Source organism: Penaeus japonicus, unplaced genomic scaffold, assembly GCF_977035675.1.
Source record: "Penaeus japonicus unplaced genomic scaffold, GWHDUDI00000001_assembly GWHDUDI00000033, whole genome shotgun sequence".
Lineage (NCBI taxonomy): Eukaryota > Metazoa > Arthropoda > Malacostraca > Decapoda > Penaeidae > Penaeus > Penaeus japonicus.
The window spans coordinates 20390847-20403346 of NW_028234435.1; the positions used below are offsets into that span (position 1 = coordinate 20390847).

Here is a 12500-nt window from a genome sequence, read left to right on the forward strand (position 1 = left end):
ACAATGGTGATGATAATGAAACTAATAATGGCGATGATAACGGTGGAGGTGGTGGTGCTAGTGGTGGTGATGGTGATGGTGATGGTGATGACGATGAAAATGAAGATAGAGATAATAAAGATCGTGATAACAACAATAATAACAACGAAAATAAAGCTACATTCATACCAAGTCCCCCCTCCCCCGCAACCACTTCTTCAAACCGAGATCACACCTAAACGATATCTCCAGGTCAATGGCGTCAAGTCACAATGGTATAGTGATGATGGTGATACGGGCAACAATGACGAGGAAAGAACAATGAAAACGACAATGACGACGAAAATATACCGACAGAGATAACCACGACAATCAAAACATTTCTAAAAGCAATGAATGTAAGTAAGAGATGTAAAGATGTAAATAATCACAAACATAGACATAGGAACAGACAGACAGAGTGAGTCACATACATACATATACATACAAGAGAAAAATAAAAAGAGAGCGAGAGCGAGAGAGAGAGAGAGAGAGAGAGAGAGAGAGAGAGAGAGAGAGAGAGAGAGAGAGAGAGAGAGAGAGAGAGAGAGAGAGAGAGAGAGAGAGGGGGGAGAGAAGAAGAGAGAGGAGAAAGAAAGAGAGAAAGAAAGAAAGAGAGAGATAGAGAAAGAAAGATAGAGAGAAAGAAAGAGAGAGAGAAGAGAGAGAGCGAGAGAGAGAGAGAGAGCGAGAGAGAGAGAAAGAGAAGAGAGAGAGAGAAAGAGAGAGAGAAAGAAAGAGAAGAGAGGGAAAAGAAGAGAAAAGAGAGAGAGTGAGAAAGAAAGAGAGAGAGAAAGAAAGGAGAGAGAAAGAAAGGAGAGAGAAAGAGAAAGAAAGAAAGAAAGATAGCAACACCTACCACCTACGATTCAAAACAAAATGACTCTTCTAGTACAACACGAAATGGATGACAGCTTTATGACTAAATACCCCCTCTCCCTCCTCCCTCCCCCCTCCCCGACCCTAAACGCCCCTCACCCCCTAAAAAACCGTGACAATAATGATGTAGGAAGCGATAGCGAGCGATAACGGATAACAAGAGAGAAAAGGATAAATAAAAAATGAATAAAACGACAACACATTCATTCACAATGCCGTAAAAGGAGACAGGAAACTGTACAACTAAATGACGAGTTCAGTAGGAGGAGGAGGAGGAGGAGGAGGAGGAGGAGGAGGAGGAGGAGGAGGAGGAGGAGGAGGAGGAGAAGGAGGAGAAAGAAGAAGAGGAGGAGGCGGAGAAAGAAGAGGAGGAGGCGGAGAAAGAAGAGGAGGAGGAGGAGAAAGAAGAAGAGGAGGAGGAGGAGGAGGAGGAGGAGGAGGAGGAGGAGGAGGAGGAGGAGGAGGAGGAGGAGGAGGAGGAGGAGAAAGAAGAGGAGGAAGGGGAGAAAGAAGAGGATGGAAGAGGAGGATGTGTATCAGGAAGCTTAGGAAAATAGGGAGAAAGGTAGAAAGGGAAAAAGGAGGAATAACAAGATGGAGGCGGAGGAAGAGAAGTAGAAGAAAAGAAATATGAGGTGAAAAAGAAGGAGGAAGAAACAAATGGAAGCACAGGCGCAGCGCAGTTACAGGTATACAGGTCCATCAAATGAAGTTCTGAGTATACAAGTGTATTATAACTAGATTGATCTTAATTTGAATGGGGGGAGGGGACGAGTGGGACTGAGAGATGGATAGGGAGACCGTGAGGAAAAGGGAGAAAGAGAGAAAAGAGAGAAAAGAGAGAGAGAGAGAGAGAGAGAGAGAGAGAGAGAGAGAGAGAGAGAGAGAGAGAGAGAGAGAGAGAGAGAGAGAGAGAGAGAGAGAGAGAGAGAGAGAGAGAGAGAGAGAATGATCCAAAGCTGCGTCTGCTGGAAAAAAAGAGCTCTGAGCTACATGTACGTAATATATCCTAGACGGGAATATCAACAAGAAATCCGTGTATCCCATATCTCAGCACAAAACAAGAACGCCAACGGAATAAGGAAAACAAGTCGTGAAAACAAGCCGTATCTTCGCCCCATATCAATAACCCCGCCCCCTCCACATAGGAAATGGAGACACCTAGGCAATGGGAACAAACAAAAAAAAAAAAACAGCCGGGCATCTGCAAGAGGAAGTCTCCTCCCTCTCCCCCTCCCTCCCTCGCCCCCACCCACTTCCCCCGGCCCTAGGCAAGGCGGTATCACGCACTCAGTTAACACACTCCATCGCTAAGCGTTTTCCACTTTTTTTTCTTTTTTTTTCTCACGTACCACTTACCTGTCTTGATTGGATGCTTTAGAAGCGTCGCAACTTACACTCTTGTTGTCCCGAAGGAAAATTATTCTTGGCGTAACATCCAGCCAGCGAGGCTCGTGAGTTTGGTTGTTCCACGTCAAGTGTCGGTGAATGAATGAATGAATGATCGCGCACCTAATGAATGGGATCATAACCTCTCTCTTCCTGGAAAATACATTTGCACGTTGATCGCCAAATATTTCTTTAGGCTTAAAGGCAAAATGTCTTCCAATCATTGCCATTAGCATCCCAATGGCATATAATTACGACATGTCACCTGTAACACATCAATCTTCCAGGTCGACGTTACACATCACTTGAACGGCCTTCGTGCGTCATCGGGAACAACACATATCCAGGCCGTTAGATGGCAGCACTGTCTGACTTAGCGTGGTAGGTACTTTCATTCCAGAATCACGGGGAAAATCTCGGTTGTTTGTATCTTTCCGAATCGCGCAAGTGGCGTTGGTTGGGTCGACGGGTGCGTACGCTGCAACACGGCGCGAGTACAATTGGGAAATGGAATCCGTGCACCACTCGAGATCGCATGTTAAGCGGCGGGGAATGCGTCCCGAAAGCCATTCCGGTCTCCTCCTCAACCCCTTCAGTCGTCACTCAAAGGGTTGAAAAGCCCAACCCCCAGCGTCCGGCACAATACCCCTCTTTCTGCAGTTGCAAAAAAAGGCATATCCTCACCATCCCACCACCGCTACGGCGCCACCCCACCCCCCTTTCCACTCGCCATACAACTATACAGACAGACGACACAGACATACACGTACAAAAATTCCCTCCCGACTGAAGAGGTGCCGCGCGGCATAACTATCCAACCACCGCGAAAGAGTTAACGACCCGGTGTCACCCTCCCCCTTGCCTCCCCACCCCTCCCCCCCGTTTCCCGTGACCCCTCCCCCCTTCCCGGTTGGATCAACAACAGTAGCAGCGCCGGCGGTGGCAAGGCCGGGCCCCGGGAGCCCCGCCCACCGCCGCGGCCGCCGCCACCGCCGTTGCCGCGGCCGCCGCCACCACACGCTACACCCGACGCTCAACACCATCAAACACATATCCCTGCATGGATAGCCGGGACGGGTCAATTGCCGCTCTACGGGTGGGTTGGAGCGACGTGTCCGAGGTGGGTTGGTGGGGCGGCTTGCTCGGGGAACGCGGCGCACGGGACGGGACGGGAAGGGAAGGTGGGTTCAACACACTGCTACGGAGAGCGAGGAGCCCACATACAGCAGGACGGCTTGGCGACCCGCAAAAAGCACAGCAACATGGAAATGGACGACAGCCCACCATCGGCCGCCGGAGGAACTAATAAAATCCACACGCTGAGCGCCTCTCCGAAATAAACGCCACACAGAAAGATCTCCCAACAGAACAAACAAACAAAATCATTCATTGGAAAACATCCAAGCTTCTAAACAAGCACAACCTGGGTTCTCTTGTCTTACCCCCTCCCCTTCCCCATCCCTCTCCCCTCCTCCACTCACGCGACCTCACTCGCAAGGACGAAGGGTCTTAAATAAAAGAAAGAGAAGGAAGGGTCACTTACGTGCCTCGGCAAATAGGTCTTTCCCCTGATGATGATAATTACCATGCTAATGCTATTCGCGTATTGTAAGCAATGGCATCAACAATAACTATTTTAAAGTATAGGTCAATAAAAAATACATTATATGTATATGTATATGTATATATATATATATGTATATGAATATGTATATATTCATATACATATTCATATATATATATATTATATATATACATATATATATATATATATATATTATATATGTATATATCATACAAATATATATATATATTATATATATATATATATATATAATATATTATATATATACAATATATATATATATATATATATTATATATATATATGTATATAGATATACAAATATATGTATATATATATTACAAATATATGTATATATATTATACAAATATGTATATATATATTACAAATATATGTATATATATTATACAAATACATGTATATATATTATACAAATACATGTATATATATATACAAACACATCATATATCATACATATATATATGTATATACACACATCCATAAACATTTATACACACACATTTACATTTACATGGATGTATATACTTACATGTATATCTCGATATATATACATGTATATATACACATATATATGTATATCTAAATATATAAATCTATGTATGTATGTATGTATATATGTATATGTATATATATATATATATATATTTATATATATATATATATATATATATTATATATATATGTATATATATAATATATATATATATATATATATATATATATATATATATATATATATATGTGTATGTGTATGTGTTATGTGTGTGCATGTGATGTGTGTGTGTGTATGTGTTAATTTAACCAATAATAATGGCGATAATTAAGAGAATGAGGATAAATAATCAAAAATGTTATAATAAATCAACAATACATGAATAACAACAATAATCATAAAACAAATACACAATACTAGCAAAACAATGACAATAACAATGGTAATGATAATATTAAGAACTAACAAATGATAATAATAATAAAATTAAAAAATAACAATGAAATAATAACAATAATAATACAATAACAACAACAATGATTGTAAATAAAATTAAAATGACCAATCAGTGGCAAACGATATGAAAGAGCAAATCACAAAACAATAATAAAAATAATAATAATAATTACTAACAAATAATATAAAACAAACGAACAAAGGATACCAACAATAACAATACTAATAATAACCATGACAGAACATCAGGATTACCTCTTAAACACAAATCAATAACAAAAATGGGTACGATATACTTACTCCTACGCAAGGTTAGAGAACTGCCTACTAAAGAACAACCCTAGATACAACATAAAGATACAGACGAGTGCAATAAATACACTTATATGCAACAGAAGGATTGAGCTTCTAAGAGTGAAGCAGTATGAAAACTTTCAGCTCCATGAGCAAAACCCGGCAATAACATCAACACTAAGCATTGATTTTTCCCCCCAAAGCTACGTAGTTTGTTTACATAAAACAAAGTCAAAACTAAAAATAACTATGTGATTCATGCGAAAAAATATATTTATTTTTTTAATGTTTTAGGGTAGAACAGGATATTACAATTGAAATAGCCATAGAATAAATAATCTTGTTAGCATAACCATTAGCCACACACTCACTTATCGATTACCTTGATTCTGTATGCAAATCATCCCAACTATTAATACGGGGACCAGTTACCTTACATAACACGAACCAATCCTCTTAAAAACACGCTGTTTATAATTCACGTCAATTAGCCGGACTTTGCATGAAGGCCCGTCACTCAACACTGTACCGAAGATACATTATCGTGTTTTGCAACTGCTTGCAACCACGTCACTCACTCACTCACTCACTGCCATCACTGCAACCGAATTCAAAAATGACCGCACAAGCATCCGAGCAATGCATCGCCCCTACTAGGCTGGCTGCATCGGCCCTCACCCGCCCGTACTCTGGTCAACTCCCTCCCCAAGGCAATTAACCAAGCACCGATCGGCAACTACGGCCCGTTACGCAGCCAAATGTTACTGCTAAAGAGTCGGATGCCTTGTTATTTCGTCCCACTACTGCCGCGCGTTGCAGGAATTGAGCCTTGCAACACGGGAGTAGCTCTATTGTTGCTAACCGTCAACTGCCAAGCGGAAACGTCAAGGGAAGAGAGGCAGCGAGACGTTTACATTCCCCGAGTGACGTTTGTTGGGTCTTTGGGCTTGCTTACGCTCAGGTGCAATGGAATCGTGTCCTGCAACTCAACGTGCAATCTCCCGGCCGCTATACAAACAACAAAAAAAGTATTAAAAAACATCTCCGATTCATAATCAACGAGCTTATTACAATACGAACTCACATCGCAAACCAATCCCCGCCGTGGGCTTATAAACGAGAGAGAGAGAGAAAGAGAGAGAGAGAGAGAAAGAGAGATTCCCCACACCGCATAATTAGCAAGTGGGTTAAAAAAAAAAGCGAGAGAAAACAAAAAACAAAAAAACACACACAACAGCAAATGCACCTAAAATAACCGAGTAAGCTGGAGAGAGATTTGTCCCGGCATGATGAGAGCGGCGGTCTTGTATTACACAGTATACACACACACGCAGAGGCCAGTATCTCCAAAGGGTTTTTGATCCACCAGACACCACAGTACTGGTCTGTTGCCGCCTCCAGAAGGACCTCTAATTATGACACTCGCTTGTTGTGGTCGTCCAGTGACACAATGACGCCGCTCCAATGTGACCCAAGCAGTTGACGTTGAGCGCAGAGGTGGCGAAGTTCGATGTATTTGGCAATTAAAATGCATCCATTACAAAAAATGGCAACTTTGCCGCCGCACCTCCTCGAGAGCATTGGCGGGATGGATATTTTCGCGACTGGCCTACAACAGGTGTCTGCACATTGGCCGGTGTCCTGTTTACCAACTAGAGTAAATAAAGTCATTCACAATCACACAGGCAATCCCATGGACGACAATGGGTACAAAACTGACCCTAAAAATGCTTCAATTGGGTTCAAGCCTGATTAAATATTTTCCATAAAGTTGGGTATGTCATAATTTACAAATATTGACAGGGATGAAGTTAATATAAATATTAAATTATAATTGTACATAAAGTACATATAATGCAGTAACAATAATCGTCAAATTCACGTTTCTCCAGTGATATGCGCACCAACCCCCTTTCGGCCCTCCATTTATCGGCGTTCTCTTCCTCCATTTCTCTCGCCTCCCTCCTCCGTCCCCTGATCTAGTTTCGATATTCTCCGTGTTACTCGCCTGTACGCTGGCTTCTGTGCTTCATTCACTTACCTTCCGTTGCTTGGAGTCATTTTACACTGATTTCATCACCGTGCCATGTCGAACACAAACAAAATCACTTAATTTTCCGACTATGTCCCACTCACCTTCTTTCTTGTTCGCTTTCCTCGTCTTCCACAGAGACAGATAGACGAGAGAAAAGGTGGAGCACACGGCCTGTTTCTTCTCTTTTTCTACTTCCTTATTTCCCGAGGTTCCAATAACGCGCGGGGCTCGATGTAGCGCCATTACGATTGCATATATTTTCTATCTAGTGTATTTTATCTTATCATAATATTAATAAATAAGTATTTGTATTTATCGTGAATTTTATTCAAACAAATTGATAAAGCGAACGAGAAAATGAATCAAACGTACTTAAGTTTAAAAGTGTTTACCGATGCTCCATAGAAAACGAGCGCCGTTTCGTTTTCGGCCGGGCTGTGGAGGTTCCTAAGTGCTAATAATTTTTATTTTTCTTCGCTTATTCCTACGTTCTATAAGTTCAGTAACGCATAAAAACGAATTAATCGTTTATGAAATACTTTGCGGATTTATACTATAATACGTTGGTGGGTAAATATATTGCATAAAATAGAAAATACAGCAGGGCTTACGAATTATGGTGCCAGTATAGGCCGAGTAGCAAGGCCGCTAATATTTAGTATTTTATATCTTTGGTATTCCAATGGAATGTTTTGTATATTTAGTCATCTCTATAAACAGAGGTGTCGTTGGGTGTATTCTAAGCACAAGTTAACGTAATGAGAGCCAAAAGTACTATATTTCTATACCCTTAGATAAGCCTGGCGAGTTTGTGGTGTAGGATAGGCCGGGTGGCTGAGGCGCTCAGGGTGCAGTAGTGAGAGTGTGCGCGTGAATCGCAAACGGGAGGGCTGGGAGGTGTATCCAGATCAAGATGACCACCGCAATATAAGGTAAGCTCATGCAAGTTGTAATGTAATGACGTTCGCATTATTTTGACTGCTATCCGCGAGATGCGTAAAAAAATATGTGTTTCGTTCAGTCATTGCCTGTGATTGGAATTTGCTCTACATGCATAGGCCTAAATGTAGTGGTCACCTCAAGGTTTTAGGCAAAATGGCGGAAATGGATCTATTAATAATGCAACTTCCGGAGTGTTTATGTCAGTTACATGCATTCGTCCTTTTCGTTTCAACTAGAAAGAGTGTATGAAGTGCAACACACGTAACGTTTAATCTGAGCGCCGGATCGTCGGACTTTGGAAAATCGGGGGGGTAGCGATCTCATGGCCAAGAATCGTGACAAATATACCCCCGTCCCGCATATCCCGTAAGTTCATGAAATGCATTGTTCAGTTTTTACATCATGATTGATAATGCAAAGTCTACAAACCAATAAACTAAATGTTACTTCAAAATCCAAGAGAAGACAGAAAAAAATAGTTGTGCGTAAAAGTGGAATTACGCATTTGTTATTGTGCGAGTGGCGACATCTGGCAACACGTGCATTGTGGGTGCGGGACAGTCGGTTCGGGCCGAAAGCTTCACTTACCATGTGGACAGCAACGAGTGAGGGTCACGGCAGCTCCTCGTAAACACTGCCAATGTGATGGTGAAAAGTGACTAAATAGCTCCAGTGTGCTGACCTTAATGGTGCTGTGACTATGTGTTAAGGAAGACTGTGTGAAACTTCAATAAACGGTGAGAAGCAAGATCACTTTGTCACATTGATTTAAGAAATGAAGTTGAAAAGAATACATTTAACAAAATACTTTTGTGAAACGAAACACTGAAATGCAACTCAGTGTTTTCACTTATTCTTATTTTTGGTTATTGAAGAGTAGTGAATATTGATTTGTATTTCACTGTTTTGTTTTTTCAACGGTGTTTGGTGAAACTGTGGTGATTGTTAAATCCCATTTCATTTTAAGAGATAATGGGAAACAAATGGAATTTTATCGTGAGTTTTTCGAAGGAAGAACTGTAGTTACTAACCCAACTTGAAGTGCTAATTTTGAGCTCCCTATTTTGTACACAACAGTTGGACATCCATAGCATTACATCTCGCGCCCCACGGCCATAATAATAATTCTGTGAATTTTTCTGATATTGAGAACGTCCAAGAAGCCCCGAGTGTATGTATGCGAGTGCTGTGTAGGCCTATCTCTCCAGTGGCCGATAAGCGAGGGTCGGACACCGTTCGGCAGAGGTCGGAAACGCTCGAATCTGCAACCATTTGCCAGAGTCTGGAACCAGTAGTTTAACTGCAGAATTGGACCCTTTGTGCTTTGGTGGAACCGCTATTTGATGTGTGAACGAGAGATGAGGCTTTCCTCTTCGGTTCTGGGATCCTACACGCAATTGCTTCACTGTCCCCTGCACCTCTAATCAGTTGCTATTAGTGGTGAAGATTAAATAAACATTTCGAAATCGTATGGGACTTCATATCAGCCGCGACGACCCTCATTGACTATCGTGATAAATGACTTGTTAGTTTCAATTTCTCGTATACTGATGTTGCAGTTAGGTTAGATGACTCGAGGGGACTGTTAGGTACGTCTTTTGTGATAAAAGAACCTTCAAGAGTAATGTCGAGCGATTTTACCTTTCATTCTTGTTCTAATAAAGTCGTCTTAGCCATGTTATGATAGAGATGGCTTGTTCTTATCTTCTTATCTCTTGTGTTAAAATGATAACCTGAGGAATGGAATATTTTCCACCATGGCAAAGCACCGTTGCTCTCAGCTCCAGGGAGAACCTTCAAGGAATTCAGCTATGGGCTCGTAGTCGCGGTCAAACAGCGCTTAGTCCAAATGATTAGTCTCAGGTCAGGTCAGAGTCGAAAAGCCCAGCCTCGGTAAACAGGGCATCGGGAGTAGGACGTGCCACGCCTCCGTGATGTCTTTGCTTGGTACAATCGCTGGTGTTATTCATCGATTCCTTATATTCATTCGGCTGTGATAAATGGGAAAGACAGAAAGAAATGGGATATCGACGACTGCAGATTAAGACAGGAGGGCAATGGAGCCTCGTGGGGTGGGAAAGCTGCGAGGGATCCTCGGGCGGCAGGAGTGTGACTTGGAAAAGCAATATATGAACGATTATGAAATGTATGTCCATATACATGTATATGTGTGATTGTGCATTTGCATACATACATACACACACACACTTTATATATATATATATATATATATATATATATATATATATATATATATATATATCCTACATATATTTTTGTTTGTGTATAGCACGAGAGTACAAAAGATTGATGTTTGCGAACGTTTCCAACCAGTTGTGATTTTTGGTTGGCTTTTCTCTTCTGTTTATACCCCCCCCCCCCCACCACCACTACCACCTTCCGAGGCTCCTTCCCTCCGACCTGCATGGCCTCAAATCTGTTTACCGAGGCGCTCTCTTATACGTGGAAGAGAGAATACCCCTGCACGAACTCAGCCCTCCTCTCTTTCATTCTTTCTTTGGTCTTCGCCTCTCCTCCCCTACTGCAGTGACGCGTGCCTCTCCTCCCGCCCCGAATGGAGAGGAGAGGGAGCACCAGCCACATGATCTTGTGGGGGTTCTTGTAGCACCTCTTCACCTTTAGTGATGCAAGAAACGCTGCTCTCTTAAAGCTCTCTCTCTCTCTTTCTCTCTCTCCACCTCTTCTGGTTGCGTGTGCTTTAAAGCAGAGGCCACGCCGGGACTGCCTGCAGGCACGGTCGTTCTTTCTTCAGTGTTTGTTGAGGTGTTTTGATGTGTGTTTGTGTATGTGCGAGTGAGTGAGAGAGAGAGAGAGAGAGAGAGAGAGAGAGAGAGAGAGAGAGAGAGAGAGAGAGAGAGAGAGAGAGAGAGAGAGAGAGAGAGAGAGAGAGGGAGGGAGAGAGAGAATCTTGTAACAGACACCCTCCCCTAAGAATGAACCTGGCAACGAGAAAAGCTACTGGATTAGCACATGCACTCGGCTCAACATTTCGCTTCTCTCCCCCTCCCTCCTTCCCAAGTCTCAACAGTATCCCTTCAATTTATGTAAAGTTTCACCTCGTGTCTTTATACAAGTTTCGAGGTTTTTGTTTTCCGTTTTTCCAGATATTCAAAAACGAATTATTGTATTTGTGCTCTTCTTGCTTATAGCTTTTAGGATGAAGTACTATTGCCTAGAGATTTTTCTGTTACGACTGTCAGTGACATTTTAAAATGAGATTCTGGATATTGTGCTCCAGTCTTGGAACACTGCAAGATGTTCATACTATGGAAATATCACGAACAAAAATATTGATAATTACACGTTAAATATTTTTTCCCCTCCTCTTTCAACCTTTTCGTCTTCTGTGCGGGGGCATTGGAGTGAATCTTTCACTCGACGGTGGTACCTGCGTTAGTTGCAATTGACAAACAGGTGTACAACTCTCCCCCCTCTGTTGAACACTTGTTTTAAGAGGGTGTGTCTTCTACGTCAGTCTCTTATCTCTTCTTTCCTTCGTCTTCTTCTCATGTTGAACTGTTTGTCTAGGTAAGAATTGAAGCCGATTGTTTTGCGTATTTCCATGGTTTACCTAGTATTTACAGCGAGAAAATCTAGAAAGTAAATAGTGACACGGATGTGCAACAATGATATATTGACGATGGTTTCACTAAGCGTGTTTATTATTGTTGATTTATTATGTATCAATCTCTCCTATTTAGAGAACAAGGAATGATTACAAATTGCATTAAGCTCTTGGTGCATTTGTTTCAACTTGCGCCCCGCCCCGTAAGATGATAAAAAAGATAATTAAGTCTTAGGTTAAACTCTCCAACATTCAGTATACTTATTCCAGAATCACCGTTCGGGCTTCAATGACTGGGTTGTGACTGGTGGGGTCTTTGCTGTATCATGGGTAGTGGTGGTTTTGTGGCGAAGCAAGGGTTGATCGAGGGGTTGAGACAGGGGGTGGAGGGGGGGGGGGGGGCAAGCTATGCTCAGTGATAAGGGTTGCACGCCGTTTGATAAGCCCCATACATGGTGGCCTGGATATTTCGGATCGAGCAGTTCATTATCACTAACGTCTATCCCTCCATCTCTCTCCCCCCCCTGTTTTTTTATCCTTGAGCTTCCCTTACCCTTATCTTGTCCGATCCTATGTGTCTGTGTCTATCCCTCCATCCTTAATTTCTTTCATTCAGTCATTCTTTTATTAATTTATTTGTCAATCCACCACTTGCAGTGCCTTGGTTGTTTTCTTTATTACATTCTTCGCCATTGTAGATCCCTTTCTTGGGAAATTGGAGCATGATGTAGTGTATTTTCTCCTTGTTTCAGGGGATCTGAGCCATAGCAAGCGGGAAAGGGATAATAAATCTGTGTCTGTCT

General features: G+C 42.1%; 2 protein-coding genes across 6 annotated transcripts in view; one reads left to right on the plus strand and one right to left on the minus strand.

The window, feature by feature from the left end:
- psq (BTB-domain-containing protein pipsqueak) overlaps positions 1 to 7381 on the minus strand; it is a 36263-nt gene extending 28882 nt beyond the window's left edge. The window contains exon 1 of the mRNA XM_086556669.1: positions 7271 to 7381. The gene's annotated coding sequence lies outside the window, so the exon portion shown is untranslated. The remainder of the gene's footprint in view (positions 1 to 7270) is intronic.
- A 472-nt stretch (positions 7382 to 7853) lies between these two features.
- LOC122246272 (uncharacterized) overlaps positions 7854 to 12500 on the plus strand; it is a 41952-nt gene continuing 37305 nt past the window's right edge. For 3 of the 5 annotated variants that reach the window (XM_086530483.1, XM_086530480.1, XM_043004745.2), the window contains exons 1-2: positions 7854 to 8101; positions 8348 to 8477. In XM_086530483.1, the coding sequence (XP_086386609.1) occupies positions 8434 to 8477 (44 nt within the window). In that variant the 5' untranslated portion in view covers positions 7854 to 8101; positions 8348 to 8433. Of the gene's footprint in view, positions 8102 to 8347; positions 8478 to 8679; positions 8849 to 12500 lie in introns of those variants that run through there. The other 2 variants (XM_086530482.1, XM_086530481.1) reach the window with 2 other exon arrangements.